This window comes from Mustelus asterias, chromosome 12 (genome assembly GCF_964213995.1).
Source record: "Mustelus asterias chromosome 12, sMusAst1.hap1.1, whole genome shotgun sequence".
In the NCBI taxonomy this organism is placed as follows: Eukaryota; Metazoa; Chordata; class Chondrichthyes; order Carcharhiniformes; family Triakidae; genus Mustelus; species Mustelus asterias.
In genome coordinates, this window is record NC_135812.1 from 71865632 (window position 1) to 71887146 (window position 21515).

The 21515-nt window shown below is 44.0% G+C and overlaps 1 protein-coding gene across 3 annotated transcripts in view; it reads right to left on the reverse strand.

The window, feature by feature from the left end:
- Window positions 1–21515, reverse strand: part of qtgal (queuosine-tRNA galactosyltransferase) — a 315686-nt gene that overhangs the window by 278172 nt on the left and 15999 nt on the right. For 2 of the 3 annotated variants that reach the window (XM_078225424.1, XM_078225426.1), the window contains exons 4-5: window positions 20183–20247; window positions 7564–7629 (exon numbers count right to left, since the gene is read on the reverse strand). In XM_078225424.1, the coding sequence (XP_078081550.1) occupies window positions 7564–7629; window positions 20183–20247 (131 nt within the window). The remainder of the gene's footprint in view (window positions 1–7563; window positions 7630–20182; window positions 20248–21515) is intronic. The other variant, XM_078225425.1, reaches the window with a different exon arrangement.

Here is a 21515-nt window from a genome sequence, read left to right on the forward strand (position 1 = left end):
TATTGTCATGGCCATTGTTGCTGTGAAGACCTCAAAAACACATGGGAAACCTTCTGAAGTTTTTGTCAAAACTTCACTAACACTTAAACAAAATTTATTCAGCAAATTCTGAGGACGTTACCAAAACAGAGTCAGTCTGCGCTACACTGCTACTGGGCATCAAGAGGAGAAAGGGAGTTGCTTGGAGTACTAAAGGTCCCCTTTGGACAGGCAAGAACATGAAGCCAGGCAGAGCAGCACCTGCTGCTATAAGGCAGAGGGACAGGAGGGCGGCTGGCGTCCTTCCCCATGATGGTGGAGTAGGCTCAAGGGACTAACGCCAGCTCCTGGTTGGTATGTTTGTAAAAATATAATTTCCCTCTGAAGCTGCAAATTTATGGATAACCTTTTGAAATTGTGGGGAACCCCGGATCAGTTCTGAGTTCTGTTTTTCTGATGAAATATACCACAGTGGCATCAGTGTTGGACCATGAATATTTTTTTGTTCTTTGTAGATATCCCGCCACCACTGAATCTCCTTGGTAAGGATCTCCAGCATATCTGAGAACCTGTGTTCCCTCCGTGTCAGTCCTTGAGGCAGCTTACGCCAATGCTGTTGCGTCGACAAACTTCACACCTTCAAGTGAAAGTGGGTGTGAGGAATCTACATCGACTGCTCCATGAAAATTGCGTCCAAATCAACGCGTAAGTGCTGAACCTGCAGCCGTCTGTTTAACATGAAAACAGTTGGCAACCCAATATTCAAAATAAGCGCCCTGTAAGCAACAGCAGTGAAGTTCACATGTCAGCACCCAGATACCCTTTACAAAAATAAAATCATTGGAAAAGAATCATCGACTTCTTTACCCTTTTCTTTGTTTCCATTGATCAGAGTGTCTTCAAAGAGAGAGAGTGGCAATGACGTCACCCAGATTTGAAGATGAGAGCTGAATCCACATCAATAGAGACAAGGTGGCCCATATGGTTTGATCTGTCTCTCTCTCTCTCTCTCTCGAGCTCAATGGTTTCAGAAACAACAACTAACATTTGTATCCGTAACGCACTCACTGTGACGTTAGTGCACCTTTAGGAAAGACTTTTTTTTTAAATCATGATTTCTGCAGCTCTCATAGCTTCAGCTGATGTCATGTCTTACCGGCTTGACTGGAGATGTCTTTTTATTGCTACTTCGATAGCTTAAATGGGGGTTGTTTATGTTTACTCTGGGATTGGTTATATGGCCCTGCATTGTTAGGAGGAAGATCATGGGTTCTGGTCAGGATTTTTTTCTTCCTCGGGCGTTCAAGGTTTCATTTTCTGTTTTTGGTTGGCTGCAGTATTTTAGTTAAGAAGGGAGTGGGCATCAGACTGAAAGCAGAGTCTCTCACTCTCTCCCTGGTTTTTGCTGTTTAGTTGAAAACCTTCCTGGAGTAGAAAATCTGCTGTTGGTGGCTTGCCTGGAGTCCCTGGTGTTTTGGGAAGCTGTTCTGACTGCAAACTGTTCTGAGTTTATCCAGAGAACTGCAGACTTCATCCACAGGTCTAAAGTCCAGTATCACGTGAGCATTAGTCTTCGCTGTGTTAAAGGGTTTTGTCTATGGGCAAGGATTTGGTTTGATTGGAACACGTTAGATGTCTTTGTTAAGGGGTTATACATTATAGTGGTTATTCTGTTTCTTGTTTGTAATTGATAAACGTTCTTGCTATGCATGTTAACTATATTCTTAAGTAAACTTTGTTTGATTAAAAAACTCCCTAGTGGGTCATTTGAATCATACCTGAACTGAAACCTATCACACTTATCCTAGCCAAATTCAAGAGGCAAAACCTATGATCCAGGCGGGCTCCACAAGACACTTTGGAATTTCTGACCTGAACCATATGCCCCCCCCGGCAGGCTAACTCGCCGGCTGGCCGACCGACGGTACCCGGAGCGCACCTGCCGACCAACCGGCCCCCCAGAGCGCACTCGTATTCCCAGTACGTCCAGCTCCTGAACAAGCCTCTTCCGATCTTATTTGATTCAGCTTCCAGTTTTACCTGACCACACCTTCCTGGAGATATTTGTCTGATATGAAAGACCCTATTTGAATGCAAGAAGTTGTTGCAATAAAACGTTCCAAGCAACCTTGAACTTCTGAATAGGTGAGTCAGGAACACTGACCAAAAGCCCATTTGAAAAGATCAGAGGCTTTCGGGGGAAAAAAGAGAGGTAAACGGGGAAATGGTTCCGAAAGGGAAGATGCGAATGGGAAAGATAGAAAAGTACAAAGGTTAAATGGTAATCTTTTGTAACTATTTTTGGATTTTTTTTTTAAAAAGGTATTGCTGTATTATGTATATTGGTGATGTGGCGATGCTGGCGTTGGACTGGGGTAAACACAGTAAGAGTTTTAACAACACCAAGTTAAAGCCCAACAGGTTTATTTGGTAGCAAATGCCATTAGCTTTCGGAGCGCTGCTCCTTCGTCAGATGGAGTGGATATCTGCTCACAAACAAGGCACAGAGACACAAAATCAAGTTACAGAATACTGATTAGAATGCGAATCTTTACAGCGAATCAAGTCTTAAAGATACAGACAATATGAGTGGAGAGAGCATTAGGCACAGGTTAAAGAAATGTGTATTGTCTCCAGACAGGACAGCCAATGAGATTCTGCAGGTCCAGGCAAGCTGTGGGGGTTACCGATAGTGTGACATGAACCCAAGATCCCGGTTGAGGCCGTCCTCATGTGTGCGGAGCTTGGCTATCAGTTTCTGCTCAGCGACTCTGCGCTGTCGTGTGTTGTGAAGGTCGCCTTGGAGAACGCTTACCCGAAGATCAGAGGCCGAATGCACGTGACCGCTGAAGTGCTCCCCCACAGGAAGAGAACACAAGGAGGTCACGGGCATTCGGCCTCTGATCTTCAGGTAAGCGTTCTCCAAGGCGGCCTTCACGACACGACAGCGCAGAGAAAAACTATAGTTAGAGTACTTTAGAGGGGTCAGTTTTTGTCCAATGTGTGCAGGAAGGCTTCCTGACACAGTATATAGATAGACCAACAAGAGGCGAGGCCACATTGGATTTGGTACTGGGTAATGAACCAGGCCAGGTGTTAGATTTGGAGGTAGGTGAGCATTTTGGTGACAGTGACCACAATTCGATTACGTTTACCTTAGCAATGGAAAGGAATAGGTATATACCAAAGGGCAAGAGTTATAGCTGGGGGAAAGGAAATTATGATGCGATTAGGCGAGATTTAGGTGGCATAGGTTGGGGAAGGAAACTGCAGGGGATGGGCACAATTGTAATGTGGAGCTTGTTCAAGGAACAGCTACTACACGTCCTCGATAAATATGTACCTGTCAGACAGGGAGGAAGCAGTCGTGTGAGGGAACCATGGTTTACTATAAAGGTTGAATCTCTTGTGAAGAGGAAGAAGGAGACTTATGTTAAGATGAGACATGAAGGCTCAGTTAGGGCGCTTGAGAGTTACAAGTTAGCCAGGAAGGACCGAAAGAAAGAGTTAAGAAGAGCCAGGAGGGGACATGAGAAGTCTTTGGCAGGTAGGATCAAGGAAAACCCTAAAGCTTTCTATAGGTATGTCAGGAGTAAAAGAATGACTAGGGTAAGATTAGGGCCAATCAAAGACAGTAGTGGGAAGTTGTGCGTGGAGTCTGAAGAGATAGGAGAGGCACTAAATGAATATTTTTCGTGGGTATTCACACAGGAGGGGGACAGTGTTGTCGAGGGGAGTACTGAGATGCAGGCTGTTGGACTGGACGGGATTGAGGTTCATAAGGAGGAGGTGTTAGCAATTCTGGAAAGGGTAAAAATAGATAAGTCCCCTGGGCCGGATGGGATTTATCCTAGGATTCTCTGGGAGGCTAGAGAGGAGATTGCAGAGCCTTTGATCTTTGTGTCGTCATTGTCTACAGGAACAGTGCCAGAAGACTGCAGGATAGCAAATGTTGTCCCCTTGTTCAAGAAGGGAAGTAGGGACAACCCTGGTAATTATAGACCGGTGAGCCTTACTTCTGTTGTGGGCAAAGTTTTGGAAAGGATAAGAGATAGGTTTTATAATCATCTAGAAAGGAATAATTTGATTAGGGATAGTCAGCACGGTTTTGTGAAGGGTAGGTCGTGCCTCACAAACCTTATTGAGTTCTTTGAGAAGGTGACCAAAGAGGTGGATGAGGGTAAAGCAGTTGATGTGGTGTATATGGATTTCAACAAAGCGTTTGATAAGGTTCCCCATGGTAAGCTATTGCAGAAAATACGGACACGTGGGATTGAGGGTGATTTAGTGGTTTGGATCAGGAATTGGCGAGCTGTAAGAAAACAGAGGGTGGTGGTTGATGGGAAATGTTCATCCTGGAGCTCAGTTACTAGTGGTGTACCGCAAGGATCTGTTTTGGGGCCACTGCTGTTTGTCATTTTTATAAATGACCTGGATGAGGGCGTAGAAGGATGGATTAGTAAATTTGCGGATGACACTAAAGTCGGTGGAGTTGTAGACAGTGCGGAGGGAAGTGGCAGGTTACAGAGGGACATAGATAAGCTGCAGAGCTGGGCTGAGAGGTGGCAAATGGAGTTTAATGCGGAAAAGTGCGAGGCGATTCACTTTGGAAGGAGTAACAGGAATACAGAGTACTGGGCTAATGGTAAGATACTTGGTAGTGTGGATGAGCAGAGGGACCTGGGTGTCCATGTGCATCGATCCCTGAAAGTTGGCACCGAGGTTGATAGGGTTGTTAAGAAGGCATATGGTGAGTTAGCTTTTATTAGTAGAGGGATTGGGTTTCTGAGCCATGAGGTCATGCTGCAACTGTTCAAAACTCTAGTGCGGCCGCACTTGGAGTATTGCGTACAGTTCTGGGCGCTGCATTATCGGAAAGATGTGGAAGCGTTGGAAAGGGTGCAGAGGAGATTTGCCAGGATGTTGCCTGGTATGGTGGGACGATCGTATGAGGAAAGGCTGAGGGGCTTGAGGTTGTTTTCGTTAGAGAGAAGGTTAAGAGGTGACTTAATAGAGGCATACAAGATGATCAGAGGATTAGATAGGGTGGATAGTGAGAGCCTTTTTCCTTGGATGGTGATGGCTAACACGAGGGGACATAGCTTTAAATTGAGGGGTGATAGATATAGGACAGAGATGTCAGAGGTAGGTTCTTTACTCAGAGTAGTAAGGGCGTGGAATGCCCTGCCTGCAGCAGTAGTGGACTCATCAACATTAAGAGCATTCAAATGGTTGTTGGATAAACATATGGATGATATTGGAATAGTGTAGATTAGAGGGGCTTTAGATTGGTTTCACTGGTCGGCGCAACATCGAGGGCCAAAGGGCCTGTACTGCGCTGTAATGTTCTATGTTCTATATTGGGGCATAGCCCCTTTAAGGGAATGGGTCATGTGACCTCAGGTGTGGGGTGAGCTGTGGGCTGTCAACATTTGGGGTGTGGAGCGAGTAGACTGAATAAAGAGCTGTTCCCTGGCGCCTGACTGTGGAGTAGTTATTGAAGAGAAGCCTCAGTACACCAGGATTTAACACTGTCTATGCTTACAATTTCAGTCACACAATTCAGAGCCTTTGTTGATCTATCATTATCCTATCCAAGCTTCGCTTGTGTCCTGCCATATTATCAGAAGTATTAGGGCAAACTGAAGCCATGCAGAGAAAACTGTCACCACTCCACAGATTACTTCCGTGGTCAATGTCCTCCCTATTCCAGGAAATAATTTTAATCTTGCTGCAGTGGAAAAGAAAAAACGTCAGCTCACTGCATTGAGATAACACTTGGCAGCAACCTGCCTAAAGAAACCATAACTGCAGGAAGGAAAGACTCACTGAACAGAGATGAGAGTACCACACTTCTCTATTGCCTCAGTGCACCAAAAGCCAGAGATAATGAGAGATTTACAAGAAACTAGGATAGGCCTGACCTACTTAAAAGGCCAAGAGTTCAGAGCGCACTTGTAGCTTCAGCAGATGCAAGTGATGATTCATTCATACGTTTCAAGTGTAGTAGATCAACTATTGCAAATAAAGCACCTTGGGAACATTTAGCTACACTGTGGATACTATATAAATGCAAGTTGTTCTAGCACAATTTCCTCTGTAAATCGGACAGTATTGGGAAGGTGCTAGCATAAATCCATATTCTTTACTTAAAGAACGTACATTCTAGTGCAATTTTTGAGTCACTGTTACAAGACTCTTAATGAATACTTGCGAATCTGGGCCTATGCTGTGCAGAGCTAAAGATCCTTGTGCGGAATTTTCCTGTCCTGCCCGCCATGGGAATCGAAGTGGGCAGGCCATGAACCATGCCAAGGTCTGTTGACCTTGGGCAGGATTTTCCGGACTTGGGGAGAGCATGGCCGGAAAATCCCACCCCCTGGTTTCCACTCGCAGCGGAAGAATAGATTTCTCCCCCTCTTGGAAAGGTTGGTAAGATGGGTTGCGCTGGTTGTTAAGAGTGTGGCACGCAGAGAGGTGGGAGAACAGAAGGAGAAGCGATACTACTGCCAAGTCTATGGCCTCTAATTTTTTTGAGATCATGTTATCTTTGGGGTTTTACTCTGGAAGGATTGGGGAACTGCTACATCGACGCACAGTGCATCACGCAGGATTTCTTTTTGCTGGAATGTTAAGGGGCAAAAAAACAGGAACCACGCAAGAAGGCGGCGGCCAATTACAACAAATTGGAATTGCGGGGAAGAAAGACACTGAGGCAAAGAAGAAATAAAAGCAAAACAGAAAATGGTAGCAATATTCAGTAGGTCAGGCAACGTCCGTGGGGAAACAAACAAAATTAATCCTTTCAAGTCATTGAATCATAGATTCTCTACAGTGCAGAAGGAGGCCATTCGGCCTATCAGGTCTGCATCGACTCTCGACAGAGCATCCCACCCAGCCCCTATCCCTGTAACTCCACACATTCACCCCACTAATCCCCCCCTAACCTACACATCTTGGGACACCAAGGGACAATCTAGCATGGCTAATCCACCTAATCTGCACACCTTTGAAGTGTGGGAGGAAACCGGAACACCCGGGAGGAAACCCACGCAGATATTGGGAGAATGTACAAACTCCACACAGACAGTGACCCAAGGCTGGAATTGAACCCGAGATCCATGATCTTTTGTCAGAATAAAAATCTGACGGACGCAGTGAGCATAGCAAAGTCGACTGTCACGAAAGACACAGACGTTTGTAAGCGATTAAAAATGTCTGTCAAACAACCTTTGACCCTGGTTATTTTTGTGCCTTTGAGAGGATTGGGGCCGCTGATAAAATTAGGGAAATTAAAGCACCCAAAGATATCACACACAGGCCGCACGAAGTGAAGCCTGAGGCCTTCCAGCTTCCACCATGTTTATAGCAAAACCGCAAGCAGTGGAGATAATGAGAGGGTAAGTTAACCAACCCCTGGTGCTCCCAGTGCAGAGATGGACTCGGAGGATTTAAGGAGGGGCTGCAAGCACAGATTGTCTGATCTGTGTTCTTTGAGATGCAGGATCTGAATTTTACCACACATTTCTCATCGCGAAAGCTGTATGACGGTCAAGAGATCTGGTCAGTTACACAATTACTTACACAATTGGTGTGAATAATGGCAGCTTCATACTGCAGCCTCACTCTCTGCGGCATCATGACATCGTCCTGCGACATAAAACACATGTTTATTCAGCATCAGTGGGTTATTCTCTCTGTAAATAGACCAGAACAGCTTCATGACTTGGTTTCCCTACGCCACAACAGTCACCACATTTCAAAGGTGCTTCATTGGCTGAAGCCACAAAAAATGCTGTACCGACACAAGTAACTCCCTTTCTTCCTTACACCTACAGATAGTGGACCGTTATCAAAGCAGGAGAGAGGAAGTCCCAAGTCCAGATCCGGCCAACTTGGCACAACCAATGAAGCATTTGTATCTACTTAAAATGACAATGCAATTGGTGGTCAGAAATTTAAAAGTTGAGCAAGTAAATTATTCTTAGGGGTGGGCTTTGGTTGTGTCCTGACATCCAAAATTAATCAACCTTTAATTAGTGATCGAGAGACCCATGTTCGCCCCTGATACCTACACTCTATCCACTGGCCATTCCTACCAACTAGGGATGGAATATAAAGTATAAAACAAATCGTCTGCCATCATATCATCTGCCAGCACCTTCCAAACCAGTGACCTCTACCACCTAGATGGTCAATGGCGGTAGATGTATGGAAACACCACCACCTGAAAGCTCCCCTCCAAGCCACTCACCCGCCTGCCTTGGAACTATATCACCGTTCCTTCGCAGGTGCTGGGTCAAAATCCTGGAATTCCCTCCCTAACAGCACTGTGGGTGTACCTACACTACATGGATTGCAGTGGTTCAAGGCGGTGGCTTACCACCACCTTCTCAAGGGCAATAAAAATGCTGGCCTCGCCAGCATCTCATGAACCTGACTGGTTCAAAACAAAAAAACTAAATGACTCCTGCACATTAACTTCATCAAGGGGGCAGAATCATTATGCCAGGAATTCCTCATTTAACTCCTGGATCGACCACAAGTACAGCCTTTATCTGTAAATCCTGCTGTAATATCCGCAGGTCAGATTTACCAAGTTTACACCATGGCACATTCTATATTTCTATAAAGCAGGCTTCCCATTTTTAGCTTAAGTTTCATTTTCAGCAACACAAACCATGATCTGCCACACAGCAATGCCAGATTTGCATTTTTGAGTCTCTATATAGCCCACACCCTAAATCTTTCTCTTCCTCTTTTTATTTCCATCCCGTCCCCTAAAAAAAGTGCCAACTCACACAAAGTTGTGACTCAGGTGTGGTCATTCATGCATTGGGCCCCTCCTAGAAATGACACAAGGGAGTCCAAACTCCTGGCTGGTAGCAAAGCTCTAGGAGCTGAAGCTATTCTAGCTTGCCTTCTACAAGGCTGGAGGTCAATGCCTGCTCAAGAAGATCACTGAACTCTTTCTGTCCATGTGGGAACATAGAATCATCCTGCAGGATTACAAAGATGTCCCCATTGTCCATCTGTACAAGCACAAAGGGACGCGGCAATCTTAGGACAACCATGGAGGAATCTCATTAATGCAGTTTCAAAGAAGGGCGTGGAACCCTATGTATGGGCCAAATGCAGGCAATTGAGATGAACTTCAGGGTTTTAAAAAAAAAAGGGCGGCATGGATAAGTTGGGCCGAAGAGCCTGTTTCCATGCTGTAAATCTCTATGACTCTATTTATGAACCAATGAAATAGTGTTTGTAGCCAGACAGCTCCAGGAGGAATGTCAAACACAGAGCACAGACTCTACATCATGTCCGTTGACTTAAAGAAGACCTTTGACACAGTCACCGGTGGGGGTTTTTGGGAGGACACAAGAGATAATTTGGCTGCCCTGAGAAAGTTACCACCACAATTTGACAGTTCCATGATGGCAAACTGACACATGTTCTAGATGACGAGGTCTTTTGACACATTCCGGGCAGTATCGGAGTTAAACGGGGATACGCGTTAGAGCCAACCCCCTTTCGCATGTTTTTCTCCACTACTCTCTCTGACACCTTCCATGATGGTGACCCTGGCATCAGATATCGCAACATTGGAAAGTTGCTCAATCTAAAACAACCCCAGTCACAGGCCAGAAAGTCACCAAGGACATAAATCTCAACTTCCTGTTTGCTGTTGACCGTGCATTTTTGCGTCTTCATACAGCCCACACCCTAAATCCTTCTCTTCCTCTTTTTTTAAAATTCCCATCATTGTGCCTAAGAAAGTGCCAATGTATGGTTCCACATACATGGTGCTGGTTCAGTGTTGGACATGCAATATAGCATGGACCTGTTTGCCAACACATGCAAAAACTTCAGCCTTACGATCAGCACAAAGAAAACTGAAGGAATGTACCAGTCAGCTCCAGGACAGCCCCATCTCAAGCTTCAGCCCATGACCAGAACCCGTCAGTTTTGGATAAGTTCACTTATCTCGGCAGCACATTCAAGCTGCCCATATTGACGATAAGATACATACAGGAATTGCCAAAGAGAGTGCAGCCTTCAGCGGACTTTGAGCATCAGTCTGGGAACGAAGAGGAGCAAGTCTGACTGCCAAAAGGTCCATTGAGCAATAGTCCTGCTTGCCAATGGTGGTTTACACTTAAGTCTTGGTCTGTGTACCAATGTCATGCCAAGAAGCTCAACCACTTACACCTGAGCTGTCTTTGGAAGCTTCTGAATAACAGATGGCAGGATAAAATGCCAGATGGCATTGCCAAACAACCACACCGTATTGAGACAGTCACAACTGAGTTGGGCTATTCATGCAACCAGAATGCCTGACACTTATGTACCAAAGCAAATCTTCTGTGCAGAGCTTTAGTCTGCAGGTGCAACAGGTGATCAAGAAGTCAAATGGGATGTTGGCCTATGTCGCAAGGGGATAGAATATAAAAGCAGAGATGTCTTGCTGCATCTGTACAGGGCATTGGTGAGGCCACAGCTGGAATACTGTGTGCAGTATTGGTCCCCTTATTTGCGGAAGGATATATTGGCCTTGGAGGGAGTGCAGAGAAGGTTCACCAGGTTGATACCAGAGATGAGGAGTGTTGATTATGAGGAGAGACTGAGCAGATTGGGTTTGTACTCGTTGGAATTTAGAAGGCTGAGGGGGGATCTTATAGAGACCTAAAAGATAATGAAGGGGCTGGATAGGGTAGAGGTGGAGAGATTCTTTCCACTTAGAAAGGAAGCTAGAACTAGAGGGCACAGCCTCAAAATAAAGGGGGGTCAGTTTAGGACAGAGTTGAGGAGGAACTTCTTCTTTCAGAGGGTGGTGAATCTCTGGAATTCTCTGCCCACTGAAGTGGTGGAGGCTACCTCGTTGAATATGTTTAAATCACGGATAGATGGATTTCTGATCAGTAAGGGAATTAGGAGTTATGGGGATCAAGTGGGTAAGTGGAACTGATCCACTTCAGATCAGCCATGATCTTATTGAATGGCGGGGCAGGCTCAAGGGGCTAGATGGCCTACTCCTGCTTCTATTTCTTATGTTCTTAAGTCTGGGGTGCAATCTCATGGCAGTCAAAGGAGACACTACAAGGACACTCAAGCTTTCACTTAGCAGTTTTAACATTGACTTCAAGTCCTGGGAGAAGCTCACCCAGGGGTCCAATTGTAAAAGCTGCGTCTGCAGGGGTGGTATTTGATGTCTGCGCCCAGGGGTACTGGTGGTTCTAGGAGGGTCTGGCAGGCTCGAGGTGAGCAGGGGGGGGGGGGGGGGGGGGGGGGTTGTGCGGGCATGCTGTCTTGATAGTCCCTTCCCCCCACTCCATTACCCCACCACCCAATCCTCACCTCCCCCCCAAAACCATCCTTTCTGAACCCCCCCTGCCCCATTTCCCTCACCATAGCAACTCCCTATGTGCCCACTGGGATCGTACCAAACAGGTGAACAATGTTATCTTCACCTCAATGGATGATCAAGATTAAAGAGCAACAATGTCAATGGAACTGCATTTTTACCAACAGCATGCAGATGAATTCAGTGCCCGGGGGTGGGGGGGTTACAATGTTCAATGGGAACACAAGATTTTGAAATAAATAAACTTGCTTTTATGACCCTGGAAGTCACAACACAAAATAAGTTTGAGTTGACGAGTAGGAAAAGAAAAGGTTCACAATGTGGATTTGCCAGAGCCCTGAATGCTGTGGGTGGGCACAGTGGTTAGCACTGCTGCCTCACAGCACCAGGGACCCGAGTTCGATTCCCGGCTTGGGTCACTGTCTGTGTGGAGTTTGCACATTCTCTCCGTGTCTGCGTGGGTTTCCTCCGGGTGCTCCGGTTGCCTCCCAGTCAGAAAGACGTGCAGGTTAGGTGCATTGACCCGAACAGGCGCCAAAGTGTGGCGACTAGGGGAATTTCACAGTAACTTCATTGCAGTGTTAATGCAAGTCTGCTTGTGACATTAATAAATACATTTTTAAAAAACTTTAAACTGAATACACCTCACAGTAACGTGGTAATGAAACCTTCTGGTTGAGATGTAAATATTGCCCAGGTCACGCAGGACAGAGCTGTTCTTTACCGAATAGTGCCACGTACCGAAAAGCAATTGGGTCCTGGGCTTGACATCTCATCCAAAGAACAGCAGCATCTCCAGCAATGCACAAGCTCCTTTTTGCTGCACTGGAGAGCCAGCACATTGTCTGTGCTCAAGATCCTGGACTCAGACTTGAACCCACAACCTTCTGTTTCAGAGGCGAATGTAGTAGCAACCAAACAGCAGTTGACACCATGGCAAGTCTGCTCACTCGAGAGTGTGAAATAATTTTCCAAGGAGGCAACATTATTGAGACAAAAACAATGTCGGGTAGTTAGGATTGAGTTGGACGCTATAATTACAGCTGCTCTCTCTCGCAACATTTTTGGTCACATTCCATTACTGTTGAACGGCCAGAAAGACAAGTTGTACAGACTTAATAACGTAGTAAATTACAACTCGGGATATAGTTTTTAAATACTTTGATTTCTCTGAAGGTGTGTCCACTAGAACAGCCTAGAACCATATAAACAATTAAAACCGTAGCTCAGAAACTGCAAGCTTTGGCAGACAAATACTTAATATCTAGAATCAGAGAATCCCTACAGTGCAGAAGACAATCATTTGGCCCATCAAGCCTGCATCGACCACAATCTTACCCAGGCCCTATTGCTGTATCCCCACATATTTACCCTCCTAACCCCCCTGACGCTAATGGGCAATTTCACATGGCCAGTCAACCTAACTTGCACACCTTTGGACTGTGGGAGGAAACCCACGCAAACATGGGGAGAACATGTGTGTAGAGTTTGCAGTCACCCAAGGTCGGAATTTAACTTGGATCCCTGGTGCTGTGAGGCCACCATGCTGCCCACTACGCTATATTTTTTAGCCTATATATTTAGGCAAAACGTTAAACCATTTAAAATCAACAGACAACATTAAAATGCCAGACAAAAGCAATGTCATACAATGCATTGGGCGCTCCTGTGGCAATATCACTGCTGCTATTTATAGACTTTAAAGGTGAATTGTATAACTGTAAACTTCACACCCCATGTCACAAAAGTCAGTTGCATCAAATATGTAACAATACTACTTTTCAGATATTAGGATTTCTACATTCTGGTGAGAAACCACTCTGCTGGCTCACAGATCAAAGTTTGACAGTTAATTGCAGGTTAGAACTTGTGGTTCTGGTATTAATTACAATGGAGCTGCCAACTGTAATTCTAAGCGTGACTCCGAAAATAAAAGAGGAAAGTCAGGTTCAGTCCAAAGTGGCAGCATGGCACCCAAACCAGTCTACATTCCAAGTAAGGGCAATGGGCTCTGGTTTGAAATGCTGTTAATTTCTTTTAAAAACTCATTTTTACAGGTTTCACCCAATCTTAAGGAAGTTATGTTTCACAAAAAGATTGTCACTGTATTAATAATGCAGAGGTCCAGGCTAATGCTTGGGGGACATGAGTTCAACTCCCACCATGGCCACCGGTGGAGTTAAAATCAATTAAGGAATCCATACAACACATGGAAAAAAGAAAAGCCCTAGCCAGCAAGGGAGAAAGGTGATACTCGAGAAATAGGCTGCAGTGGCCTTTTGTAATCCTGCACTTTTCTGATGTTCTAAATTTTAAAAAATGCTTTTTCCACAGGTGAGACTACCTTCTGGTTAAATGTTGGCCCACAGCAAAGAGGGTGCTTCCAATGCTGGCCGATTTAAACTTCCCTCTTACTATTTTACACTAGAACTTTTGCCATTCTGATACCCGCTCCAGCAGGGAAACAGGGCAAAGGGTTAGGTGGTCTATTGTCGAATGCAATTTCAGCATGGCTAAGGCACAAAACAAATATACAATTTACAGGGAAAGATAGAAAGCTTAAACAAAAATAACAAAAGCAGGTTGCAAATGTAATCCTCCACCCTCTGTCGACGTGGCATCCCTTGTCTATCTTCAGAGTTAATTTTGGACATTCCGGTGCTCGTTACATTTTGATGCCTCCAGCACAGAGTGGTCTTTGCCTACAGTTTTTGCTTTCATCGAATGTTTTTTCTCTTCCTCCTTGATCATCCTCATCCACTTCCTTGTTGGGTTTTTTTTAGGCTGCTTTAATGGTTTCTTCTTGCCTCCTTCCCAGCCAGACATCATCGTTCCCTCGCTGTCGCCTCTGTGCCCTCTTTATGTGTCACGACCTGAAGACATGCCCCTCAAGGTCTGATCTTTTTCAAAAACACTTTTTAAAATGGATCCATCAACCTCAAAATGCACAGCCTCAACCCACTGACAGTGCTAACATCCTGGACACCCGCCCCAACAATGCCCAATTTCCACTGCCCCCTCACATTGTTGTCCATGCTTTGAAGCACATGCTCACAATGTGCAGAAGTGCCTACATGTCACTGATGGCATGGTGGTCACAGCAATGTCCAATCACATTTCCTCAGGAATATTTGGCACCGACACCTTCACAGACAGCAAGACAGCTTAGAAATCCAGTCTTGGATATTTAATCACTTCCTGTTTGCTCCCAATCTCATGATGCTTGCTGGGATATTGAAGTGTTACCCTTCCTGGGCAAGCTATCATTTATTACTAACTTTACAATTGGTGTCAGGAAAACAGAGGTAGTTTTAAGTGATCAATATTTGTATCAAGTATTAGAAAGAAGGTATTAGTTTTAAGTGGGTTTAATTTAGAGTTCCTGTGCAAGCAAGGGTAAACCTATAGTTAGATTCACGTTAGACAAAGGAGTTTCTCTGGTTTTATATCTGCTATGAAAAGCTCCAAGTAAATCCGTACGGTAAAACCAGGGTAAGTATTACACAAACAACCCAAGTCTCCGTGGTTCTGGCTGTCTAATCCCACTGTCAATGGAATCAAGGAGCAGCATGGACAGGGTAAAACCAGCAATCGAAAGTTTAAACTTTCCGTGTAACAGCCACGGATGTGCATGTTGGGACTTTCTCCGGATTCCAAGGCACATCATCAACGTAGGTCGAGTTGGAGGTCTCTCCTCACTTCACAAGATTAATTAATTAATTCTGCGACATTAACTATCTTCCTCAAAATGTCCTCTGACAAACTAACCATTACAGATCATGATTTTGTCTACTTCCTCATTTGGATTTAGCACAAAACTGGGAGAGAATTCTTGATGCAACTGTAAGGTTAATGACTTCCTACACCCTCATCAACATTGGTCATTTCGGTCTTGTTTTGGCCCACATGGCTAAGGCAAAGGAACATAGTTTCATTTTACTTACCAAACTGTGACAATCCCTACGAGGTCCATGGGGAATCACTGCTTGATCTTCTTGTGGAGTTTGTTGAGTTCTCCTGGTAACAGACAGTGGCCTGCCCAGCTGGAATTCATTACCTGAGCATAGGACTGGGCAGTTCACGGGCTCCTAAGAAACTGCCCTTTTTGCAGCCTACATCAATTGTCTTAGGCTGCACTCCCTTTACTGTTATGTGAAAAACCTTTTATTAATGTTTTGTTTGCACTTCAGTCCCATCCTTCTGAACTACAGGCAGTCAGTATGGGGGGCGGGGGCGGAGAGAAGAGGAGAAAGAGAGAGGAAAAGAGGTGGAGGAACTACTCATGAGCCTGCTCCAGGTCCAGACTCGAGGGGGATAACCGGACTATTTGGCCCTCTACCACAGCTACATTCACGACCAGGTACCCCAGGACAGGGAGCATGCGGAGTCCACAGGTGCCGTTGAGGCCTTTTGCACCCATTGGGCCCTGCAGGGGGCTGGGGTGTATTTTGACCCCTTTAATCACCTTTTGGTTTGATGTTTTAAATTTCCTTTACATTTTACACTTTGTTTTTTGTTTCGGGCAGTTCACTCTTACTCTCCCCTCAACCCCCCTCCATTTTCACAAAACTGCTTCAAGAAAGTACTGATAGCTGTCAGTGAGTTTATCTAGCTCAATGGCAGGTTGTACTCTTTGGGCAAGAGTTTTAAAGAGCCAAATGCCTTTTGTAGGAAATTATTCTCCTCATGTTATTTTAAGCACAAGTAGACCAAAATGAGAAAGAGGTCTCTCAACCTCCCCCCACCCATCCCAAACTTTCTCTAGTCATCGGTAGCCAAAATTAACAGCACGAATTGATTCAGCTCCTAGGCACACTATGAGCCAGCAGGATGAATCAGAGGAAAATATGGGTGATTTATCCTGGCTTGGCACAGGGATATTTCAGACCAAATCCGAGGATCATACTGCACAGAAGGAAGCTATTTGGCCAACTGTATCTGTGTCAGATCTTTGAAAGGGCTATCCAATTGGTCCCATTTCCTTGCGCTATCCCCAGAATCCTGCAAGTGTTCCCTTTTCAAGTTTTTATCCAATTCCCTCATCCCAGAATGGACCTGAATTCCAAAGATGGTGGCCTCGCTACAAACCTTCGTAATGAAGCTCAAGTCAGACACTGACGCAAAATTTATTGTTGTGGAAAAGAGAATTCCATTTCCAGCAGAAGTTACTGCCTTTTTGAAGGTTGTTGCTGTACAGTCACAACTTTGCTAACATCAACAATACAGACTCTGTGGGCTGAATGGCTTCCATCTGTGCCATGGATGTTTCTATGTTTCCAGTTTACAGATGTCACCCTCCAATCAGAAACAAAGTCTATCAATTCGGAAGCAGCTTCCATGTCAATAAACGGGTCAATAAACAACCAAAACTGATCAACATTCACTTGGAAGCTATTTACTTTTCCCCAGAAGGTTCAAAATTCACCATTGCTGCAACAAAAGAGCCTGTTAAAACTTGTAAGTATCTGTTGTTTAAAAGCTTGGGTCTCACCGATGTGATGTCTAAGATATAGCGTGAAAGAAAACACTCAAAAGCGCTTCCTCTGTAAACTAGGATGTAACAGTGTACTGAAAGATGCGTCCGCTACAGGGAGGGGGTAAAATCCTTTATGCAGAATTAAACATCAACAGGGATCTTTAAACATGTCCAGATGAGTGACCCAGCAGGAATCCTGTGCTCATTATCGCCTTCCAAATGAGGTCCTGGCCTGAATTGTGACACTAGAAAGTGTCTCCTGGTGGTAGCCTCACACCACCACTAAGCTCCATTTCCACATGACACCGGGTTGCTCTCGCATTGCAGAATGCTTTCCACTGGAAGCAGTTCCACAATCTGGCTCACACAAGCTCTAAGCTTGCATCAGTTACAGTGCAAAAGCAATGTGAAGATTGCTGGCAAACACTGGGAACAACAGCAGATGCAAATTGCCATTTCATTGCAGTTGTAGATCTTTGCCAATGTTACAGGAAGGTTCCCAGAGGCCAGCTATATAAAAACTAAGTTGCTACTGTTATGGTTCAGGTCAGAAACTCCAAAGTGTTTTATGGAGCCTGCCTGGATCATAAGTTTTGCACCTTGAATTTGACTAGGATGAGAATGAGATGTTTCACCTCAGGTATGATTCAAATGCCCTACTATTTTGATTTGATTTATTACTGTCACATGTATCAACATTTAGTATTGTTTCTTGCGCGCTTTCTACTTGGGGAGCTTTTATCAAACAAAGTGTATTTCAGAATATAGTTAACATGCATGAAAAGAAAATTAGCAAGAACTTTTATCAATTACAAACAAAAACAAAACAACCACGATAATGTATAACCCTTAACAAATATATCTAAGATGTTCCAATCAAATCAAAAAACTTCCTTTAGACAAAACCCTTCCACAGGTTTAACACAACAAAGACTAATGCTCACGTGATACTGGAACTGAGTCTTTTGGATGAATGCCGCAGTTCTATTAATATGCTCAGAACAGTTTGAAGTCAGAACAGCTTCCCAGAACACCAGGGAGAAACTCTGGTCAAGCCACCAACATCAGATTCTTTCCTCCAGAAAGGCAAGACCTTGCTTTCAGATAACCAGCAGAATTTCCAAATAAAACACGGATAGAGAGAGAGAGTGGGAAGCACTTCTTGCTGTCCTTTCCAAAACCAAAATTTACAGCTCAGAACTGAAAATGAAAGAACTCCTATCATCTGACCTACAAACATTCTTCCTCCTGACAATGCAAGGTCATAAAACTAATTCCCAAAGTAAAAATAAACAAACCCCATTTAAGCCACTTAAGGGACAATACAAGGGCTCCTCGTAGATAACGCGGTGCCAGTGACTCAGCTAAGGCTGTGAGCTGCAGACAGCATGATTTTTTTTTAAACTCTTAAAGGTACACTAATGTCACACTACATGTTACAACAATCAAGTCAGTGGATGACTAAAGAAAATGGTAAACTTCAAGCCCAGGCAACACTGTTACTGACTTTTGTCTCTTATTTCCTGAGCAGAGGAAGAAAATTACTTTGCAGGTGACATTCCCTGACTGCAAATACACCTGCCGCTGTATCGTAAAGGCGTATCTTCAAAAGAAAGAATAAGCTCGCAATAATATTGCATTCCTTTCTTTAGAATGTTCCAAAGTATTTCTGAGCCCAATGAATATATTAGAAACATAACCATAGTTGTAATGTAAATCAACGCAGCAAGGGAGGCAATGGCCTAGTGGTATTATCGCTGGACTATTAATCCAGAAACTCAGCTAATGTTCTGGGGACGCGGATTAGAATCCTGCCATGGCAGATGGTGGAATTTGAATTCAATAAAAAATATCTGGAATTAAGAATCTACTGATGACCATTGTCAATTGTTGGAAAAACCCATCTGGTTCACTAATGTCCTTTAGGGAAGACAATCTGCCCTCTTTATCTGGTCTGGCCTACAAGTGGTTCCAGAGCCACAGCAATGTGGTTGGCTCTCAATTGCCCTCTGAAATGGCCTAGCAAGCCACTAAGTTCAAGGGTGACTAGGGATGGGCAATAAAATGCTGGCCAGCCTGGACGCTTATATCCCACAAATGAATAACAAAGTCAGTCGGTATCCGCAAGGGTTCCACTAACAGCGAGTGAAATAAATGACCAGATAAACTGTGAAGAACCAACTATTGGCCAAGACTGTAGGAAACTCCTGACTTCTTGAAATAGTGCCAGGGAATTCTCTATGCCCTCCTTGGAGGGTGGACAGGGCACCAGTTTAACATTATGTCTGAAAGATGGAGACACACAAGAGTTTCATTTTCATAGTGAACTGTATCAGAGAACAGTCTTGGTCACACTGCACCATTATATCCCAGGAACAACTTTTGTCGCCAATTCACCTTCGCAATAGAAAATCAGTTGGCTCATTATCTTCTCCATGATGAAATGGACAAAGAGTATTAAATGGCCAAGGTGACTCGTACTTCACAACAGCTAATATAAAAGAGTTTTCCTGAACAGTGCAAAGTTTTTGAAATTAATTGTAGTTTATGAAGTAGGCAATTTTCCAAAAGCCATATTGGCACCATTCATAACGTGCCTACAATGCAGAGGGGAACACCCAGATGGATATTCGTTCAAACCCCCTCTGCACAGCTGAGACACCTTTAAATTTCAAAGCCAACGAAAGATCCTTATTCTGCCCAGCAACAGCGCAAAGCTGCATTTTAAACCGGCCTTTGGCCAAGGAAGATCGGGATATCTGCGAGTCAAGACTGAGAGTGGGCTATATGGCATAACCAGACTATCAATAAAATATTACAGGAATAAAATGGCCAAGGCAGGCAAAGAAACTTAACAAACTAGGGTAAAAGGAATAAAAGATTAGATTAAATCTCCCTACACACAGCAGGACAAAATGACATTCACACCTAATCTCGCAAGCAGGGAACACAGACACAAAACAATGAGGTCAATAGATATAAGGGGACACATAGAGGGGATAATGGGAAACACATTAAAACACCGGGGCAAGAACAGGTAGTCCCATTAACACAAACACACACCATACAAATGCAAATTGACAAGCCTCCCAGAGAACTTCCTGACCTGACAGACCACTTTATACATATTGTAAAAATGCATAATCAAATGTTCCCGCTCGAATTTGGATCCCTATAAAGATCCAGAGCTGATGTGAAAGGATGGAGATCAACGTGGCCAAGCCACTGTTTCTGAGCTGGTTACGCTGTTCTCCCTGGGTTCCCAGTAATTGTACAATAAAGAAAAACGCTTTGAACATTGCCTTGCGACTCGACCTCCTTGAATGCACTGGTACAGGGATTTTTCCCTACAACATTTACATACTCACCGCATCCAGGAAACAAAGGAATCTCCCACAACTCTGTGCAATGGCCCGATTCTTGGCAAAACCCACTGAAAAAACACAAACATATTTCTCCTTTTTAAGGGTAAATCTTAAACCTTCAACACATAATATGTACAGAGTGTGAGATTCTCATGAACGATGGTGAAACAAAATCTATCATAACTTCAAACTTTATGAGACAATGTCAGCAAAGCTCCTAAATTCCATTGATTTAATAGTATTTTAGTCTGACAATGCATTACTGCCTTATAATAGACTCCAGTTTGTGTGTTAATGCCTAAGCATTATATGATATTGTAAGATCATAGGACCATACTGATGCCTATGCACGACATATGACAAATATTACTGTCCACACGCACTATGCAACTGATATTGTAGCAATGTAACAATTAAATCAACTGCAACATCTCCAATCTTGTACCAATATCACCCATCATATGTATTCCTACAGCTCCCCAGGCTGTTGAAACATTACACCCAAAGATGTTTGAGACGACCGCAAACAATATTTGACATAGGAGCATGCAGTTCAGCAATAATTTGGGAGTTAGACATGAAATACATCTAATGACCAATAGTGCAAAAGCAAAATACTGCATGTTCTGGAAATCTGAATAAAAACAAAAATACTCAGCATCAGATAATCTCTATGGAGAAAATGAGTGTTAACATTTCAGATCAAGATGCCCTTATTGCATTAAGACTAATAATGCCCTTTTTTGTTCATATTCTTTTGAAGCTAGTTGGGATATAGTTTAAAGAGCACTTGACATGTTAACATAACTCTAACCAAATGGGCGATGGGAACCCAGACAACGTGTATAAGCAGGATAATTGACTCTGAGGCATGAATAGAAACATATGAGTAGTGGGCCATTCAGCTCATCAATCCTGCTCTGCCATTCAATATGATCATGGCTCAGTCACTTCAATGCCATTTACCCCACATTATCAGCATATCGCTTCATGTCATTGGTATTTAGAAATCTGATACTCCCTGCTTGAAACATACTCGATGACCCATAATTTCCTGGTTCCCCAGTGTCAGATTGAGGGGGGGGGGGGGGTGTTAAGGTACCCCAATGATGCGCTGGGGAAACTCTCTAGGAAGTTCCCACGTAAGGGTTTACCCGGCAATTGTCCAGAAGCACTAACTTCCCCTGGACAATTGTATTAGCTGAGAACCATCGACAAAATGATTTAAGTTATTAACTTTGGAAGGGTCTGCCAGTGTTATGTTAATAGTTAATCCGAAATGGTTAGAAGAAATAAAGCCACTTCTAACGTCAGTGTAATATTCTAAAATATCCAG